This window comes from Poecilia mexicana, unplaced genomic scaffold (genome assembly GCF_051168715.1).
Source record: "Poecilia mexicana isolate PSO_F unplaced genomic scaffold, ASM5116871v1 scaffold_4, whole genome shotgun sequence".
NCBI classification, from domain to species: domain Eukaryota; kingdom Metazoa; phylum Chordata; class Actinopteri; order Cyprinodontiformes; family Poeciliidae; genus Poecilia; species Poecilia mexicana.
Genome location: NW_028263373.1, coordinates 7,371,882 through 7,392,302, shown reverse-complemented (window position 1 = coordinate 7,392,302; position 20,421 = coordinate 7,371,882). Strand labels below are relative to the sequence as shown.

At 38.7% G+C, this 20,421-nt stretch overlaps 2 protein-coding genes across 2 annotated transcripts; one reads left to right on the top strand and one right to left on the bottom strand.

Moving 5' to 3' along the window:
* Positions 1–970: 970 nt before the first annotated feature.
* Positions 971–4,911, top strand: LOC106920714 (cytochrome P450 2J6-like). Its single transcript, XM_014991901.2, has 9 exons — positions 971–1,188; positions 1,451–1,616; positions 1,694–1,846; positions 1,923–2,083; positions 2,621–2,794; positions 2,904–3,045; positions 3,142–3,329; positions 4,026–4,167; positions 4,324–4,911. Exons 1-9 carry the CDS (start codon positions 997–999, stop codon positions 4,527–4,529), a joined length of 1,524 nt encoding a protein of 507 aa, XP_014847387.2. The 5' UTR covers positions 971–996; the 3' UTR covers positions 4,530–4,911.
* Positions 4,912–18,385, bottom strand: hook1 (hook microtubule-tethering protein 1). The gene is made up of 22 exons (XM_014991880.2): positions 17,710–18,385; positions 16,370–16,455; positions 15,874–15,946; positions 15,215–15,265; positions 14,956–15,088; positions 14,763–14,830; positions 14,214–14,276; positions 13,016–13,099; positions 11,297–11,460; positions 11,070–11,210; positions 10,517–10,718; positions 9,942–10,052; positions 9,743–9,830; positions 9,314–9,380; positions 9,088–9,228; positions 8,919–9,006; positions 8,472–8,503; positions 8,310–8,392; positions 8,134–8,234; positions 7,934–8,035; positions 7,769–7,837; positions 4,912–6,715 (listed from the first exon to the last, which is right to left on the bottom strand). Exons 1-22 carry the CDS (start codon positions 17,752–17,754, stop codon positions 6,557–6,559), a joined length of 2,151 nt encoding a protein of 716 aa, XP_014847366.2. The 5' UTR covers positions 17,755–18,385; the 3' UTR covers positions 4,912–6,556.
* Between the last annotated feature and the right edge of the window lie 2,036 nt (positions 18,386–20,421).

The following is a 20,421-nucleotide window of genomic DNA, read 5'->3' as shown; positions in this document are numbered from 1 at the left end:
GACCAAGATGAAGAGCAGCCCAAAGCAATCATGGTGGTACCGTTGGGCACAACGATGACCCGTCAGCACTTAGGAGTTGGATGGTTGCTGCTCCTGAGGTAAGATATTTGGTATCTCTGTACAAAGGAGTCCAGCGAATGAGTCAAGTGAACACAGCTCACCATGAGCAAACACCGCTGACTTGCATTGATGGAGTCAAAATCTGTCTCTGCCTTTGCAAGAGTTGTGCAGTCCTTTCCACAAAGACAGTCAAGAACTTCTACAGACTCACTTGGAGAGAAGTGAGGACTTTTCTGAAGCATTGGCAAGTAATCCTTCTGAGTCAAGAGGAGCAGAACTGACTTCTTAAGGCAAGAATCTGCTCCTTTTTATCAAAGCTGTTTATTAGCACTCATGAAGCTGGTCTTCAGGGCCTGGAGGAGGGCTCTCATGGGGAAGCTGACAGCTGCATTTTTATGCCTGGCAGATATGCTGCAAAACGTTGGAGCGAAGCCATCATGATCAAGGTGAATAAATATGCATCCCTTGCCTTAGTCAAGATGACTTTGCACTGATAGTCAGTGGGTGAGAGGCAGAGTACAACCTCAGCAGATCATCAGTAAATAATTACTACTTCACATCATGGCTTCAAATCCACAAATATTTTACTTTGCTGACATCTGCTGGTTGGTTCAAGTAAAAATGGCAGACATACACTTCACTAAAAGAAATGAGAATATAGAGTTGAATGACCTGTAGTCTCCTATCCTGTTTCTGAAAATTCATTCTAAATGTTTATATTACTGAAATATCATAAAACACAAACAATCCCCAAATCCGTGAAACCCAGCTGACCAAAGCAGATGCACATAACAAATGAGTGAGTGAGTAGATTGAGTGAGTCACACACTTCAGATTTACCAGATCTGGAGTCAGCAGAGGACCAGCCCATCTCAGAACCACATGGACAGAAATCTTGATAAGCCTCCTTTCTTCCCTCCTCTCCTCACTGTGACAATGTGGCTCTGCAGCTTGTGCCAGTGGTTCAGCCTCAGATGGATGCTGGTTTTGATTTTTGCAATCCTAATCATCGTAAATTTGCTCAACAAAACGGATCCGCCTCACTTTCCACCAGGACCCCCTGCACTTCCTTTCTTTGGGAACATCTTCAGCATTGAATCCAAGCAGCCTCATATTTACCTCACTAAGGTAAAAAAAGAAAAAAAGAAGCAGAAATAAGAATATATTGGTAATCCAGCATTATTTTAACACAGTTGTCTGATAAAAAAATTGCAAATTTTCATAAATGTCTACCATTTCTTACTTTTTTTAGAGATGTTTTAATACAAAAAATGCACACACAAAAAAATAAATTAACGATTGGTGACAGTGTCAACAACAAACTGACTGCATTATTTTAGAGTCACATGCTCCACAATAGAACTCTTCTACTCTGATTCTGCAATCACAGCTTGCTGATGTTTATGGGAATGTGTTCTGCATACGTCTGGGAAGACACAAAACAGTGTTCTTGTCCGGGTGGAAGACGGTGAAAGAGGCTTTGGTAACACAGGCAGAAAACTTTGCAGACCGGCCTCACAGTCCAATGGCAACCAGGATTTACTCAGGAGACTCAGGTGAGTCAGGTTGGTCAGATTTAGAGCGTCAGGGCAACCAACACTTGAGGGATGTTTGATTTCTTTGCCTTTTCTAGGTGGCCTTTTCTTTAGCAATGGGAAGGTGTGGAGGAGGCAGCGGCGCTTTGCCATGGCCATGTTGCGTACCTTTGGTATCGTCAAGGGCTCCATGGAGACGAACATCTGTCAGGAGAGTCGACACCTGCAGGAGGCGATGCAGCAGGAGGAAGGTTGACTGCAGTGTAAAACAGACCAGATTTTGCACAGATAGCATCTTGTACTTAAAGACTTTAGTCTTCTTGCTAGGTAAATCCTTTGACCCGGTGCCACTTCTGAACAACGCTGTGTCCAACATCATCTGCCAGATTGTGTTTGGGAGAAGGTTTGACTACAGTGACCAGGACCTCCAGAGAATGCTGAGGAATATGACAGACATAGCCCACCTGGAAGGCTCAATATGGGCCCTGGTAAGATACAGAGAAAGCTGCAGGGTGTACTGTAATGGGAAAAAAATGAAAAAGGAGAGTCCCCTGATAAACTCACATTATGTTACCAAGCAGAGATTGGTGATTTTAACTCAAACAACACTTTATTGATTCTTAAAAGAATGAGAACAGCAAGCAGACATGTTCAGTCTGATCTGATCTAACTAGACAGAGTCACTACCCACTTTTACTGAGTTATCCAAAGTTTCTCACAGGGATTATGGGAACCAATGTTTCTGGCTCAGCATTAGGATGTTTGAAACATTGAAAATGGAGGAGTGCTTCATTCTTATCCAAACCTCCCTTAACTTCCAGTACGGCGAGAAAACAATCGGCTTCACATGATCGTAACTGTTGCTGCAAAAGGAGATTACCATAAAAGTTTCCCCAAACTGTACAAAGTATTAAAAGAAGCTATTCTCTAAAATTCCACTGATAGTGTAAAAGTCAGAAAGTAATACATTTTATTTTTGCAGTAGTGCATTTTGATGCCCTTATTTTTTTTCTCTCTCTTGACAGCTTTATGATGCTTTCCCAGCAATAATGAGACACTTGCCAGGGCCTCACAATGGCATCTTCAGCAGCTGCAGATCTCTGAAGGCATCCATCAGGAAAGAGATAGAAAGACACAAGCTGGATCTGGATCTAAGCAACCCACGAGATTACATCGACAACTTCCTTATAGAGGAAAGAGTATGGGACTCGCTTTGGTTCAACCAACAAAAACAAACAATAAAAAAGGTTGTGACATATCAAATTTAAGACCTGACTGTGTATCTGTGTCTTCATTGTTTCTCAACAGCACAACAGAAAGCAGGATGTGGGATTTGTGGAAGAAAACCTGGTTCTGTGTTGTCTTGATCTGTTCTTGGCTGGCAGTGAGACTACTTCAAAGACTCTGCAGTGGGGACTCCTGTACCTTATGAAACATCCTCACATCCAGGGTGAGCTCAAATCAGAACCATGTTCACCAACAGATCAGATTACCTGAGGAAGACTGCCACATGCTGGTCAGCAACTGGATTTGATTTGCTTTGTAGACAAAGTCCAGGAAGAGATAGACAAAGTGGTCGGACAGAGCCGCCAGCCCACCATGGCAGACAGATCCAACATGCCCTACACTGACGCCGTCATCCACGAGATCCAGCGGATGGGAAACATTGTTCCCCTCAACGCACTCAGGATGGCTGCCAGGGACACAGTGCTGGGCGGTTACTTCATACCAAAGGTGTGTCTGATCATCCCCCCCGAAAACGTCTGCAGGATCTCGCATTTAAATGTTTTAAACAAGCAAAAGTCTCACAGGGTGATTTTATCTGCCACGAAGAATAGTTCAATCAATATGTAATGTAGACTGTGTACTTTAGTTGCTCTAGTTGTAAAGTTTTTGCACAATTCAGGATCAAACACTTCATTATATTCTGGGAATCACCATTTGATACTTGACATTAGGAAATTTCTGAAAAAAATGTATCATCACAAAACAACTTTGTTTTTTTTTCTATTATTTCCTTCTGCAACCAGTATTTGAGTGATTCTTTTCAAGACCACTTCCAGACTTTAAGTGTTGGAATCTATCATTTAAATTGTTAGTTGTTTTTATTTTGTTATATTCAGATTTAAAAGTTTGGAATACCTACTTAGCCTCATCACTCAAACTTCCCACCCGAGTAGGTTTTTGTGGGGAAAATTCCCAAATTTGGATTTAAAAAAAATATTCCCCATTTACCTTTGAGGCCTTTCTGTTTCTCATTGTAGGTAAACGACAATGTAATTGACCAACATTGTTCAGATACAGACAAAAACACTTCACACATCATGTAAAAAATATCTAATATATGAGCCCGTGACAGAATTATTTCCCCAGTTTCCAGATTTTCTCCCTCTCTTGTCGTCTAAGTCTGTTTTCTTTCTTTCTTTGCAGGGGACGGCTGTGATGCCTAACCTGACCTCTGTTCTTTTTGACAAGAACGAATGGGAGACCCCCGACAGCTTCAACCCCAAACACTTCCTGGATGAAGACGGCAGGTTCATAAGGAAGGAGGCATTTTTACCTTTCTCCGCCGGTAACAACTGCATTTAAGTGATAACTCTGCACATAAACTTAGTTTGGAATTATGATTTTGAACAGGAAAGGCACACTGGTAAAAATGATTCAAGAGGAAACAGAAACCATGCGTTTAAAGGATAATGATGATGGTACCGTTTTTTTCTCTCTTCAGGAAAGCGAGCGTGTCTCGGTGAAGGTCTGGCAAGGATGGAGCTCTTCCTGTTTTTCGTCATCTTATTCCAGAAGTTTCACTTTTCCACTCCGGACGGCGTTGAGCTGAGTGCAGAAGGGATAACTGGAGCCACACGCGCACCACATCCATTCAAGATCTTTGCAAAACCCCGGTTTGACTTGAAGGCTACATGTGAAAAAGCATAAGCTGCAGGATGGACAACAGGCACTTTGAGAAAATGGATCTGTTGTTACTTTGGCAAATTGCAGAAACATCAGTGTTTTTAACCAGGCGATGTTGATGGATCAGATACAACATTCTCCTTGTTCAGACGAATCTATATGTAAAAATGTATCCGATTACCAGCATTTATCCCAGTCAATTATTCTTCTCAAACTCAAGGTTTTTGTTTTCAGAGCCTGTTGACAAATTGTGTTTATGATTAGATTCATTTCTGCATTTTTGTTGTTGTTGTTAGTCTACTGATGCTGGATGATGTGATAATATAATCGCTTTCTTATATCTTCCTTAATATAATCTAGTGAGGATTGAGATTTGACAAAAAAATAAATAAAAAATGAACTGCAATATTTGAAAAAGAATTTATTCAGCAAAAAAGCTATTAAATTTTCTAAAATTCATTATACATTTCTTTAATAAGTTACTTACAAACATTTAGCATTATGCAGGTTGCTGTGTACCTTCTACCTGATTGTACAGTCTATTTCATTAAATGACTATGCCTTTAAGTCAGCAATTTACAATAACAATTGGCTGCAAAGAGATTCAAGTGACATACATGTATGAACCACATGTGGCCGTAAAACAGAACATCTCATGTGCTGCTGACAAACAGAGAAAAGGCAAATAGACTGCTAAACCTGAACAGCTTACAATGTCATGAAAAGGAATTCACACACCTTCTAAAAAACAAATTTCAATTAATTCTTTTTTGGGGGGATGTTTTGTGACAAACACAATATGAAGTGTAAGGAATAACACACATTTTGACTAAGTAAATATCTGAAAAGTGGGACAAGCATTTTGTATTGACTCTGCATTCATAATTGAGATCACAGTTTAAGATGTTTTGACAGAGAATTGACTGAGGAGTGAATATATATGCACTCCCCACTTTTCAGATATTTGTAAAGAACTTTATAATAGTCCATCTTCAAAAGGTCACCATAAAATTAGCCTGTGTCTGTTGTCGCTACGTGTCAAAACGTGAAAAAACTAAATATTCTTGCAGGGTGGTGGATATTTAACTACGTGGTGTCAGACTGATCACTTTCAGTGCAAAAGACAATAAGTGCTTTTCAAAATGTTCTTTTAACCAGCATCCTAAAAGAAAACATTGACATGTGTTAAACTTTTAGTGTTACAATTTGCAGGAGCTGTGAAAGTGTTCGACCTGGATGTGATGGTTGCACGAACAGCTGGTGTTGAATCATTCATTTCTGTATCAGTAACATATTAATTGACTTAAAGAATCAACACACACAGTAAATAAAAAGGTCCATCAGTTCCCATCGAGAGCATATAGAAAAGATAATAGACTATTCCCAGATTTCTTATTGCATCACCTCAAGTGTTAGAGTTAATTTTTTTCAAAAGCATTTGAAATCATAAACTTTTCAATTATAGGACAAAAAGAAAACTACAAGTGTTTGTTTAATGCTTAGAAATCCTTGGTGGCCGGCACCAGATATGGCTGGATCAAAACTATTCATGCTGCTGGATTACGCCGCACCTTTTAAAGTGTCCCCACTGTGACAACATTTCTTAAATATTTGTAGAATCATTTCATTTGATTGATTTCAGCGGTTTAAACTAAAGCTAAAACAGCAGGCCTCATTTCCACAAGGATTTTCACTTCTGACCTTAACACAATACAAGGAGAGCTATGTTATAGAAGCTAAATATGAGGGTGGAAAAGAAAAAAAAATAATCACAGGGCAGAGAGGATAGTCGTTGCAAATCTACATCTAGCTTTGGCTTGTGAGATCGACTCAGGGTAAAGTCTCTGTCCTTCAGGCAAATGTACAGCAGGGTATATCAACACAACCTCTGCTTTGACCTGGGATGGGTCTGATAAGTGCTCACTGATCACACGCAGCCTGTCCCTCCTCAGAGGCTGACAGCAGATGCGTTTAAGGTCACTTGAGTGCTTACACTGTTGTGTGTTTTTGCCTAGTTTAGCTGATGTGAGGTGCTGTGGCGCGGTGACAGTCTATTTGGAGGTAGGGGTAGGAACGCTGACGGAGGCGGCCCTGCGTGGGGCGTTTGAGACTTGCCGCTGCTGCGTCAGGAAGGACTGGCCGGGTGAGAACGTGGCGGCACCGCGGCCTCCGAGACGAGATTCCATGGCCAACTTCTGAAAACTCAAACTCTAATAGCACAGAAACCAGAGGTAAATTGTAGTCGTTGATTTAAAGAATACTGAAAATGTCATTAGTGGAGATGTGCCGATCGTAATTTTGACCTGCTGATACCCACATTAGTCAAGTCTGTCTCTTTAGAGAACAATAATACCAGAAGTCCTAAAAACAGTAATCAACACTTTTACCGAGCACACCTGCTGTAAAGCAATCATTCATCATCTTAATGCGGAGGCAACATCATGTGTGAGAGAAGTCACCAGGAACGAATGGAAAACAAAAACACCTTCTGTGCTGATTGATAGCTGGCTTTAACAAAGGTAACATATAAAAACATAGACGATGTTCAGTTGGAAAAAAAAAAACATCACTAAATGTAACAACAGTCTCCTGGTATCTGCTAATGTTGCGTTAATAGCTCAGTGATTTAAATACTGTTATTCTGAGTTGTTCTGAACTTCTAGTGTCAGATAAAACTGTTTGCTTGCACCACTAACAGGCTTTATTTATTTTCCAACAAGCTAAATCAAAGCAACTTCATGTTATCTGCTGAAAGTTTAGCTCTCACTCGCCGTCTCACTGCATCAGTAAACTTGAGACACCTTGCGACATGTATTAGAAAAAGTTTAGTTTTGTGCAGCTTTTATTCCTCAGCGATTCCTTTAACTTTATTTACATCCCACCGATAGAGAACTGAATGTAGTTAACCAAATCATCTCACAGAAACACGCAGACTGAAGATGGTTGTTGACATCATGATATTTTAGCGACTACTATGGTGCATTTACTGTTCAGTATGAAGTTAGACATTTCATTTTGACCGTTTGTTATTGCACCTCTACTGATGAGTATTATGTTCTGCATGAAACCAGCTCAACCTTGTTTAGTGTCACAAACTAGATCCCAAACAGAAACTCTGTCAATGTCTACAAAAAGAATATAAGCATTGTGGTTTTTTATGCTGCTAACCAAGTCTGATAGTGTTGTAAAGCTCTCTCAATCACTTCAGTATATGCCACCACTGTGAATAGTATACATTTTTAATTAAAGCCGTTAAAACTCACTTTGTTATACCAAGCTGTAACAAGCAGCTTCTCCTCATACTCTCTTAGCCTGGCCTGCTCACATTGACGCTAGGAAAAAACACATTCAGCATCACAATTAATGAATGCAATACTCAAATTGTTTGCAAACTCATACTAGAATCAATTAAGTAAAGGTGCAATTACTTCAAGGTTGAGAATCTGTTTGTCCCGATCTGCCAACTGGCTTCTGAGAGCCTGGATCTCAGCGGTGGCAGGATTCAGCTTGGGGTCCAAGGCTCGGATTACCTTCAAGGGAAAAGCAGGGGTCAAGATGAAAATACTGATGAGTAACTTGATTTCATCTCACCTTTAAGAGTTACCAATGCTAAATTAATTTAACTCACATTGCGTGCCTTCTCCAGGTACATCTTGTATCTTTCTTCCATGGCCCGCATGTCGTCGTCCTTCTTTTTCAGAGCAGCCATCAGCTCATCCACTTTCAAAGCTGAGAAGCAACAAGTCAGTTTTCTATTACATGTTGAAAGAACAACACACCTGCGTTAAAACTTTTAAGCCGTACATGTCTGGGTGTGGTCAGGCTGAAGGTCCTCCAGAAGCTCTTTCTTCTTCATGATTTCATCTTGAGCCTCGTTCAGCTGGGACCTGAGGAAAAACAAGAGATCCACTTCCACCTACTGGAGAACACGAGCTTGTATTGCTATCTGAGAGCAAACTCACTTACATGTGGGCATCCAGTTTCCTCTTTAGATTTGACTGAAAATGAAAAATGTGTGTCAAAACTGAGCAAAACATCCTGGGTGAAGCCTCTCTATTGAAGGCTCTTCCTCATTTTTCATGTCCATATCACATACTTTGTCAAACTCAAATGTCTAATTATGCAAGTAAGTAACTGAGAGTCTAAGTAACTAAATACACAAACTACTCAGACAGCAAGTAATTAAGTGAGTGAGTAAGTAACCAAGTATGTAAGCAAATGAACTAAATATTTAAGTTAGTAACTAGGAACTTAAGTAATTAAGTCACTAAGTAATTTAGTAACAAAGGGAGTAAAAAAGTATTTGTCAAGAAGGAAAAAATGTAATATTTTCCACTCCCTGTTCTCTCTCACTCAATTGTTCAGACTACACTGTAACTGTGTTTTGCTGACAGAGCAGGTTTGCATCCTCACATCATCTGGTTTGGCCGCCTGACTCTGCAGAGCCTTCTGCAGCTCTTCCACCTGCTGCTGCAGCTCACTGATGCGCTCTTGGCTCAATCTGAAGATGAAGCAGCAAACAGAAAAAAACGTCAACATGCAGAAAGAGAATCAACACAAAAGGAGCACGAATGAAGCACACCTGTTCTCTGTGTCCAGTTTGCTGTGGGTCTTCTCAGCTTCCTCCAGCTGGGTCTGCAGGGTGGCAATCTTCTCCTGCTCATATTCCTCCTGCTGCACTCTCAGCAACTTGTTCTCATGCTGCAGTCTGATGACCTTTTCTCTAAATAACCACGACAATCAGGAATCACACACAGCATTGAAGCGGAAAGAACACAAATGCATACAATGAAGCAGTAAAATGCTACCTGTACTCAATGGGAATTAATTCAGCTGCCAGGTTGTCGTGGCTGGGGCTGCCAGAGGGAAGAATCCCTAAGTACAAAAAGGTACAGTGATGTGGAAAAAAAAAAGTATTTACTCCCTTACAGTTTTCTTCTGTTTTTGCTTTTTTTTTTTTTTTTTTTTCTCCATACTTATATTTTTCACCCAGACAAAGTAAACAGAAAATGCAGCTTTCTAACAATTTAAGTCCTTAAGAACAAGATAATAAAAGTAACTTGCTTGCCCTCTAAACCTAATAAGTTGTTGTTGTCACGCTGATTATTTGTTTACTTGAAACACATTTGAGTGATAAAAACAGAAATCAGTGTGAGGATAAATCATTTCCAAAGTACTTTAGGTAGTAAATAAGTTAGTAAATAATAAAAAGCATCACTAATTGATTGACGAAGTACCTGATTGTGAGAGCTGGTCCTGTTGAGCCTGAGTGCATCGCAGCTCCTCGTTGATTTCCTTCAGAGAATCTCGTTCAATGATGATCCGCTAACGGTGTAAGAGATGTAAAGTTTCTTTTTTTTTTTTTTAAAGGTAAAGGTGTTAAGCAAAGCCAATATATAGCTCATATTGATGGTGAAATATTATAAGATGTTGAACCTCTTTTTCTTTCAACACAGTTTCATGCTTCTCTTCCAACTTTTTCATCTCAAACGCCATGATGTCTGCACGTCTGGTTTCCTCTGACAACTTATTGTGGAGGTCCTGGACCTTTGGAAACAAAAAACAAATCTGTTTGTAGGGCTGAAACAATTAATAAGATTAATCGATTATTGAAATGAACGTCAGCGAATTAAGTAATTGATTCATTGTTAACTAAAGTGTACAAACTCAAAAAAAAAGATAATTTACTGAAAGAATATTAGAATATTAGCAGATATTAAACCAAACCTGTCCAAAAAATATAAACATTTTGCATTTAAGATTTGCATTTGTCTGTAAACATAGTATTATACAATCTTGAATAAAAATGCTTAAGAGGTTGAACTAAAAATTTGCAAAGTGTGGCAATTTATTATCAGATTGTGAGAATAGTCAATAGAATAATCAATTACTAAAATAATCGTTAGCTGCAGCCCTATATGCTTGGTACGAAATACATTCTCCAAATGCAAATTATATGACATATAATCAAAAAATTATATTTAATCCTGCAATAAGAGTAAGCTCTTTACTTGTCTTTTGTAGGACTCCAGCTGTGCGCGGGCGGCGTTTGCTTTGCGCAGCTCCTCCTCCAGAGCGACGCTGTTTTGCATGTAGGTCATGTTGTTCTCCTCCAACAGCTTCACCTGCCGCTTTAGGTCACCGAGATTCTCCAGCTTACGCTTGTAGGTTTCCACCGATGCCTCCAGGATCACCACTCTATCTGAGCAGTTCCTGAAGAAGATCGACACAATTATTTCCAGTAAATAAGTCAAATGTTGCAGTGAGACTGGAGTGTAGTTTGTAGTAGTTGTTTGCAAAAGCATCTATACTCTTTGGAAATTTATAAACATTGATGTGTTTGCTGTAAAATGGACGTAAAATGGAAGTGCAGGCCATTTTGCCAGTAAACTAATTGTTTACTGAGGTAGAGGATTAGGGTGACACACAGATCAAAGCATTTAGGAGTGAATAGAAGCTAGAAAAGTTAAACTGCAGTTTAGAAATCATTGTTGTACAGATATTAACTTTATTGGAAATAACAAAAAGAACAACTTTGGAAGCATTTGCTTGACAAACACAAACCTCAGAACATCCAGTTCGTCTTTGAGAGCCCGTGATTCCTCTGCCAGACTGGTGAGCTCATCGTTACGATGCTGAAGTTCAACCAGCTGCTTCTCCAGCTCCTCACAGTGGATCCTGTAGTCATCCTTGGCAGCTTCCAGCCTAGAGGTAGCACGCGCACACACATGAGCATTTGGTCTTCGCTGCAAATACACAGCTGAGGTGCATTTAAAGCCACAGTAAACAACCTAAAGTTCTCCTCCTGCAGAGTCTCCAGTTGCTGCTGCAGCTGACTGTGTTTCCTGCCCGATGGCGTGCTGGGGTCATCGAATGTGTCCAACTGGCTGGCTCGGTCTGTTAGGACATCGTTCTCGGCCAGAAGGCTGTTTCGTTCCTCTAGGAGAACGGCCACCTGACCAGGAACAAGAATGTCAGTGCAGCTCTCACTAGGAGTTTTGTGCCAGTTGATGTGGATTAAAGTAAGCAGAAGGGAGCTGCAGCGTTAAAGTTCCTGCTGGTCAATAACAGCATGCAGAGCAGAAAAGTTACGTCCGAGTATTAAAAGAGACAGAACTTAGAGCAACAAAAGACAACTCCTCTCTCATCTCTTAGAGCAAACATAGCACTGTGGTTTTCACCTTGAGCTACTCCAATGTATGGCTATGCTGTATATTTTCACATTGTTGAATCAAAAACATTGATCTTAAGAGAGACAAGTCAGGTTTCAGATGTTATTCTGGCTTCTTTTGATCCTCTGGATGAGGTGCTGATCCACTCGTGGAGTAATTTAAGAAGGTCAGCCACTCCAGCAAAGATTCACCACCATTCTAAGTTTATTCAATTGTGGATATGCCTTTAAAATGGCTGCAGAACCCTTTGGTTTTCATCCATTACTGAATTTCTTTGTTTCTGGGTGCAAAGTGTTGTTTTTTTAGACTTTTTAGTCTACTTCATGTTGTCACACAGGTTCAAGTCACTTCTTGATTCTAAAGGTTTGGCCGTAGTCTCGTGTGGGGTGGGGCTAGCAGAACCGAACTTAGCCTTCTTGGTTGAACACAGTTAACTGATTGGTCAAGGTAACAATTTCTTGTTCATGTAAAACCAAATTGGTTTATGCAGTTTTTCCATTCAGTAAATATCTAAAATTTTCTAATGATTTCAAAGATTTATACATAAAAATATTGAAGAAATGAGTAAGGGAGAAATACTTTTTCACAGCACTGTACTAACAGACTGAATTAGGAAGACTAAAACCACTGCCCAACTTTAAAGTTATGTTAAGATGACACCCCTAAAACACACATATGGACATAAAATAGTCATGTTTAATATTGCTTGACTTCATATTTCAAGGATTTCTGAGCATGCTTTCCCCTAAAGAAGCGTACAAAATGGCTAGCATAGTTCACATTCAAATATTGGAATATTGCAAAAATTACTAAACAAGCATTGCGTAACTCCTCAGAACCCTGTCTGAGCCTTCTGTTAGCAAAGTTAGAGCAAACATTCGAGCAGCTGGTTTAGATTGGTTTAGTTCCCGTCTCCCCGACGATGAGCTGCACTTTACTTACCTCTCTGCCCAGAGACCCAAGCAAGACAGGAGGAAACTGATCAAATCAATCTGCTGAGAATCGAGGTAAACAGTTGATCAGTCCCTGTGGTATTCGTGGTCTCCCTGCACACTAGCAGTGGTAGATACAGGCTGGATGCCACAGTGGAGCCAGCACAGCCCAGACTGTGAGTCCACAGTCATTCTGCCACAGCAGCTCCAGACAATGGAGCCAAGCATTACAGGGAGTTGCAAAACTTTGGGCTACACTGTACCAAAGGCATGCATGTCTGAACACAGAGAAAGTTAAAATCTGCAAACTAATGAGATGTTCCAAAGCCCACTTCAGGGAAAAAACAAAACTTATTCCTAAGTGCTTTATGAAGAACTTTGTGTCTGAACAGAGCTTTATATTCACCTGCAAGTCCAGCTCCTGACAGCGTTGGGCTAAGGCTTCCTTTTCTGACATGAGCTCAGAAAGGTCCTCCAGGAGTTTTTTCACCTGGAAAGATGATTGAGAAACAGAATTACAATCAAAACACGCAAACATTAGAAAACACTCTTCTCAAATGTCAAACATCAGAACTATTTCTACTTAATTTATTTATACAGCGCCATTCGAGACAGATGTCATGTCAAAGCATTTTACAAGAAAAACAACCTTTTCACATCCTGTCATGTGTCATCTACAAACTTCATTTTATTTTGGTTTTATGCAGACTGACACAAAGTAGCAAAAACTGAACTATAAAAAAATTTTATATTTGTTTTCTTTTTAAAATAATTGTAAAACATTTATATTCAGTCTTCTGAATGAATAACTCATAAAACTGGAGTTTGACTGGGTCATTGTAACACATGGATATAACTAAATGTGAATGATTCCAGAAATCTCTGGTTGTATGTTCAGGATTGTTGTCCTGCTGAAAGTTGAACCTCCGTCCCAGTATCTTATGCCGCCTCTAAAAGGTTTTCCAAGTTTGCTTTATCCATCTTCTGATCAACTGTGAACAGCTGGGAATGGCACAGTGGGGTTTTTGTGCATTGTTAGTTTTAGTCCACATGATAGTGTTTCACATGAAGACAGAGGTCATCTGACCAGATGATGTTTTTCCGCATACTTCCTGTGTTACCAGTATCACTTGTGACCAGCTGCGAACCTGACACCTTCAGGCTTTTTTTTACCCTAACAATAGGTTTGTTTTGCCTCTCTTCTAAAAAGGCCAAGTTTGTGGAGAACATGAGTAGCACTTGTCCTGTCAACACGTTCATCCACTTGGGGATCTCTGCAGCTTCTGTAGAGTTACCATGGGATCCGTTGCTGCTTGAATGATTAATCATTCAAGCTGCTCAGTCTGTCAGTTTATGTCTTGGGGGAATTGCATTTGTGTTTTTCCATGTTCAGATGATGTATGGAAAATGTGATCTGTAGACTCTGTATTACAGTTTGTGGTAATTTGTGAAAAAGATCAATGGGTTTGAATACTTTTGAAATTCACTGCAGCTCGTTACATCCTTTTACAGCAAAACATTGAACATTGTTGATTATAAAATGTCAACTAGTGAAGAATGACTTCACATTACACAGAAGACAAAATGACAGAATAATTACTGACCTGCTGTTCTGGGTCCCCTGACAGCTCTGTTCCCATTGCTGCTGAATTATCTTTTTTCATGAGCTGATGAGGAAAATGTCATTAGGTTATTAGATATAAGCAACAGAAGAGCTGCAAAACATCAGCCTAGTTAAACCAGGGTGGTGCCAAAAAAAAAAAAAAAAAAAAAAAAAAAACTAACTACGATGATATCCTACATTTCAAAATAGAAGAATAAATGTGTAAATAACCCTGTGGTCAATACCAGTGTTGGCAGACATGAACATTAGAGCTACATGATAAAACAAAAACATGAAATATGAAATGATGTTGGCAAACAGCATGATAACAATAACACATAAATAGATAACCGGGTTTAATGTCTTTCTGCTTTGGGTTCACAGTAAAGACAGAGCCCAGATAATGACTGGTCCATCCAGCTCTTTCCAAAACAACTTCTGCATCTGCCACCTTTCAAAGACTTTTCCAGACATTAAAACAAGGTGCTAATTTTATCTAGAATTGTCTGTAAAATCTGATTTAAATGAGAGAGAAATTTAACAAACCAACCTCCTGGATAGCTTTCATCACCACATGCTGCACAGACTCCTCCATGGTCATAATTATCTGAATGTATTCTGCCAACAGAGGAGAACATCTTCTCAACAAGAGGAGTTTTTCTTTTTACTTCAGAAAAACTTATAGAATTATAAGCAACTATATTTATATAACATCTGTTGCAACCGTAAAAGCAGTGACAAACCTTGTTGCTGCTCACATCTTACAGCACAGCCCAGTATGAGCTGCAGCAACCTTCCCATCTCCACCGGCTCTGCGTGCTCTGCCACCCGTGAGACATCCGGCAAAGGGAAGAATGAAATGTCCTGAGCTAATACCTGGCGATACACAGGCAAAAATAAAACCTTTATAGACAAAACACTTCCTAAATTACCAAATCAAAACCGATATAAAACTACGACTGCACACTGCAGAAAGCCAGGGGGAATCTATGGACTTCATACCTCATTATAATAGTCGACCACCTTCTGAAGGATCTTCTTCAGATTGTTCATCTGAGAGGAGAGAGATTTGAAAATATAATCAGCTTCAAATGTATCAAAAAGACCAATTGCCAACTAAGGCTCCAAATGCAACATGCGATAATGTTGGTGAAAGTCACTGTATGAATACGACTTGCTATAAATTATAAAAAATGTCACTCAACATTGTTGGTCTCAATATTCTGGGTTATTTCCAAACATGCAATTTTTTAAGACCGTTTAATTTATGTGAAAATTTATACTTTATACCGTAATTCTCAAACTCAGAAATTAATAACTGTGACCTAATTTTAAAGACAAACACATTCCAGGTAAAGTCCATATTTGCCACAGAAACATTTGTGAACCTAAATAAAAAAGGAGTAATAGCAAACTCACACTTACAAGCTAGAATCTGCCTTCTAGTCATCATCACGACTGTTTTGTTAGACCGTCAACATGATCTAACCCTAATATTATTATAATTAATCCCACACTTGAATCACAACAAATCTATTCAATGCAGACTAAAGGCAGCAACAAAGGAGCAGGTTTGTGGTCAGCATTAAATGAACTGTGGAGCAACCAGAGCATTCAGTCAGACAGGCCCAATGCTGCACAGTGAGGATACGTCTTTGTACCTTCAGTCTCCAGTTGTCCTCAACATCTGTTTTGATACGGCTCGTCCATGCTTCGTTGAACCACGTGGGGTCTCTGCACCACAAACAGTGTAAATAAAAAAATAGTTGAATTGCACACAATATCTTTTAGAAAAACTTAAAATTCAGGGTGGTTTTTAATGATAAAACTAATTTATCACTAGGTAAGGTCAAACTTTAACTCAACAGTTAAAGTTCAGGCTCGGCATGTATTCTCTCAGATCAACATCTGAGAGAGTACATGCCGAGCCTGAAGCAACTATACTCACTAGCATAGTTGGAAAGTGGTTTGACAAAACAAAATAAAAAATAAACAAAAACAATAAAAAATGTCTTAAAAAGTACATTTAATGTAAAGGGGGGGGGGAATACATATTTTTAAGTCTTCAGGTAATAATTCCCCTGCTTTTTAACAGCTAGTCATTTGTTTAAATCATTGGGCATTGCACAAAATGTTAATACACATGTGAGTTCTTACATTTGATGAAGTGCCTGTGACATTGCTGCTCCTGTGGTGAGCTCCTCCACTGTGCTGCAAGGTGCTGGAGTGTTGAACGTCTGCAGCTGTGAGGAAAAACACAAGATCGTTATGAGCATAATAGTGTAGCTTAATTTATCATCCATTCTACTATTGAGAAATTTAGAACTGTGCTTGGGAAAATTTGTAATAGTAAGAAATACATAAAAAACTAAATGTGAAAAGAGGTATCAGGTGACTAGTATCCTGCAACTTTTATAGTATTGTAGCTTGTGGAAGAGTGCATTTTTCTGATTTTTTTTTTAAATCCACCTGTTTTTTAATTACTCATTTGGGAAATGCAGATCTTTTTGTAAATTTTGCAGACATACCTAGAGAAAATAAAAATAGAAACATGATCTAAGGATACATAATATGTTGATTTTACCATTAGTATTAGGTTTTGTTTGTCATTTCTATCATACAGGTATTGGTCTTATAAGTAAAACTGAACCAAAGTTTATTTCCATATTGTTGTGGTTTGTGTATGTGCTACGGGATGCAGTTGGTCCTATAGTATTTATTTGGCTATGTACAGTGATAGTGATGGAGTGCAGGACTACAGGATGTTTAACTGAAGCATCACAGAAGCAATGTCAGTGGTGTGGTTGTCAACAATTTTAATATCGCATATCAATATCGGACCATATTTTTATACAAGTACATCCCCAGGAAGATCTAATAAATCTACATGAGGTGAACATACTGAAACAATACTAGTTACTCTCCTGGTTTTTGAGTTATATAGCCACATTTAATAAGGTACATAGCTTTTTTCCACCCTTTTCATTCCAGGAGCATAAAAAAAATCTCCTGATTAATTCAATTAGTTGTATGACTACAGCAAGGGAATTTAATTGATTTTCAGTCTTAGTGCGCTCAACTTTCTATATTTATTTCAAACACTTTTAATGTAACGTTTATTTATTAACAATATTCTTTTATTTTATGTTTTTGTGTGTAATGATCATGCATTTGTTGGGTTATGGCACTTTCAGCGCTCCATAATTGACATCTTTGCATATGTTGAATGCTAACTGCAACATGCGCTTGTTCCTTACCTTGTTGCAACACTTTGTACCGGTTGACTTGGTGTTGCTACGGTAACTATGCCTTTCAAGCTAACGCTAAGCGCTAAAAATGATCAGTTTATTGTAGACCACGTAGGATAGTATTAGCCGTGTCTTATAACATAACTTCTTTATTTTCATTCGGCTAGCTTTCCGCAGAGCCCTACCACCTACACCACACAGGTGACAAAAATACCGCAGTCCTTTAAGCTTCTGACCAAATACACTCACCCATATTATCAGGCTTTCGACCAGCGCTGTTTCACTATCTTCCATTTGCTTCCCTTTTTGGTAAAAAAAAAAAAAAAAAAACGTAAAAAATTATCCTCCACCTGTGTCAACGAAGCTCTTCCGCTCTGTCCCGCTGCATTTGACCTCACCTGCTGCCAAAGGTAAACGGCCAACGAAATATACGTAATTCTAGAGCGAATGAGAACGTTTTACGCTACGAAATCACGTAAAGTGTTGGTGAATTACGCTGCTGCTAAACTACTTGACGTTCAGTTGCTTACTGGCGGACTGTTGATGATACCAAAGACTTGACCAATCAGCATTCAGTTCAGATATGATTGACAACTATTTACACATGTTCTAGCCAATGAAAGTGCAGCATTGGGATTCTGAATACGCCTTTGTGATTAAGAAGCGATTAAAGCGTTTTATCCTGCTTTCACTGATCAAACGAGTTTTCACTCGATTATTGTACTAAAGAGAAATTTCTAAAACACCAATTTTCAGGATGAAATAACCTCTAAAAATAAGAAATAAATACCAACACGAAAAATAATAAAAATTTAAAAACACATCAAAAACAAGTTATCACAAAGAAATGCTTCATTTATATAAAACAATAAGATGTATATTTATAGAACAGTATTTCATTTATTTATTACATCAGAAAAAATATTTTATTGAAGTTTGATTTGTGCTTGACATGGCTTATTTGAAATAAATCCATATCCATAGAGTTAGTAGAGGTTGGAAAAGCTCATTGGTTAAAGCTGAGAAAACTAAAACTTTGGGAATGTTAATCCATTTAGCTGTAGATTATGTTATGGGATATCAGCACTGTTCCCTGGCAGCCTCAAAATTCCCTGAACAATGCAGTATTTTGTGACAGGCAATAATTTCTGATTGTGCTATGCTGCATCACATTATTGAATAATCAATTCAGATGAAGTCGATTTTAATTGTAAAGCAAATAGTTTATATGAAAGCAAGACTGGGTTTCTAAAAATAATAAAGATAACTGAACTGAATACATTTAAATCTGAAAATGCAGCTAGGTCCAAATAATTAGAAATAATGCAGATGCATGCTGAGACAAAAAAAACTCAAAACCTTTAGTGTATTTAAGAGCAAAGCCAAACAACAAAGTTTAAGGTCTGAGAAAATAAACAAAATAATTAGTTTCAAAAAGGTGAAGTCTTCTTCTTATCCGGTTAACAACAAAAAAAAGTAGGACTAAATTAGACTTGTTTTATTTTTATTAAGACAAACCAAGAGACTCATAGTCAGGACATTTTAAGGGCTGAGTTTAAAACATTTCAGTAACTAAATTAAGGAAGCTCTAGTGACTTCTCTAACAGTACCACTTCATTTTAAGATAAATATGCCAAAGTATTAGACAAACTACCCAAACTTCTAATTGCTCATACTTTGACAGTGAACCCATCTTTCTCTGTGTTGGTATTGTCGCTTTATGTTATAGTTTACAAAATGAAATCACCAGAAAATTACTGAATGTAATAGTGTGGGTGTGTTCGTGCGTGTGTGTGTGTGGGAGCACTGGTCGTTACCTGTTCACCCTGGGTGGGGGCGGTACCCCTCTGTGCCAGTTTTAAATGTCAGCTGGGGAGTGCTGCGGTTTGATCTGATTTCTGCCCCTCTGTGACACTGACCCTTACTGACTGGTAGCGACTATTTTTAGATGACCTGAAGCCAGCAGACTCTCCAGCTTTTATGCGGGGTGCCAGAGTAAATATTAGCCAAGATATTCCCGCATTGCACGTACTCCTGAACTATGTGAGGCCTGTCATGTTCAAGTTCAATGTCAAACTTCTGTGAGAGAAATACTGGCAGTCACATCTGACATCCGCTGCATTATCAAGAGCACCGTTTTGGGTTATTTACTTTGACACAGTTATTGTCAAATGATTTGATGCAAAAATCTAGTTTTATGACCAATATGACCCCATTAGGAGTTCTCCATCTCTTGGTTCTCTGTCGACACATCTCTTTTTGGGTTGAAAACTTTGTGGTTGTTACTTAATTTCAGGAAACACCATGATGACAGAACTAGTGTGAAGTTAGTCTGATTGTAGTGACCACTGTTCCACTGACCTTTCGTCTTTTATCTCTGTTTGTCTGAGCAGTCAGATCCAAGACTGGTTGGTGTCTTTTTCCATAATGAAAGCTGAGCTGCATTTAACTCATTCAGTCCTACCATTTAGTCGTTATGGTTTGGTTTTACTCTGTTGCACATCAAAAGCTCTGAGTTTTTGTATTCGTTTGGCACAGCTGACTTCATCAAAGTTTTCAAAGCAGCAATAGGACCACTCAGTCAAACTGAGAACATTACATACACACCGATCAGGCTTTTATGAGCGACGGTAGTGAAGACCCTAACCTGCCTGATTGTGATTTTCACCAAATCAAATTTTCTTTCATAGGTTAATAATGCATCCAAAGTTGTTTTTTTCTAGATTTTGCTTGATTTGATAACTTATGTTGTCATAAATCAGGCAAAATTCAGAGTCAACTGCAAAAGCTGCTGTTTGTTTGAATAAAATTAGCATTTTCTCTTGATTTTCATTTTTAAACTCTTTACATCTCAGATAATGTAAAGATAAGTGTCCTCCTGATAGTTGAGATGATAAATATGTGTCCCCACTCCACACCTTTTCAAACTCTACTTAAAAACCTTGAGAATTTATTTACAGA

Bases quoted from the DNA above. Each gene is read 5' to 3' on its own strand.
- LOC106920714 (XM_014991901.2), top strand. From the start codon at position 997: ATGTGGCTCTGCAGCTTGTGCCAGTGGTTCAGCCTCAGATGGATGCTG. The intron at 1,617-1,693 runs GTGAGTCAGGTT...TGCCTTTTCTAG, and splicing joins GATTTACTCAGGAGACTCAG to GTGGCCTTTTCTTTAGCAAT. The intron at 4,168-4,323 runs GTAACAACTGCA...TTCTCTCTTCAG, and splicing joins ATTTTTACCTTTCTCCGCCG to GAAAGCGAGCGTGTCTCGGT.
- hook1 (XM_014991880.2), bottom strand. From the start codon at position 17,754: ATGGAAGATAGTGAAACAGCGCTGGTCGAAAGCCTGATAATATGG. The intron at 10,719-11,069 runs GTTTGTGTTTGT...GATCTTCTTCAG, and splicing joins GACGAACTGGATGTTCTGAG to GAACTGCTCAGATAGAGTGG. The intron at 9,007-9,087 runs GTGTGCTTCATT...CTTCATCTTCAG, and splicing joins AAACTGGACACAGAGAACAG to ATTGAGCCAAGAGCGCATCA.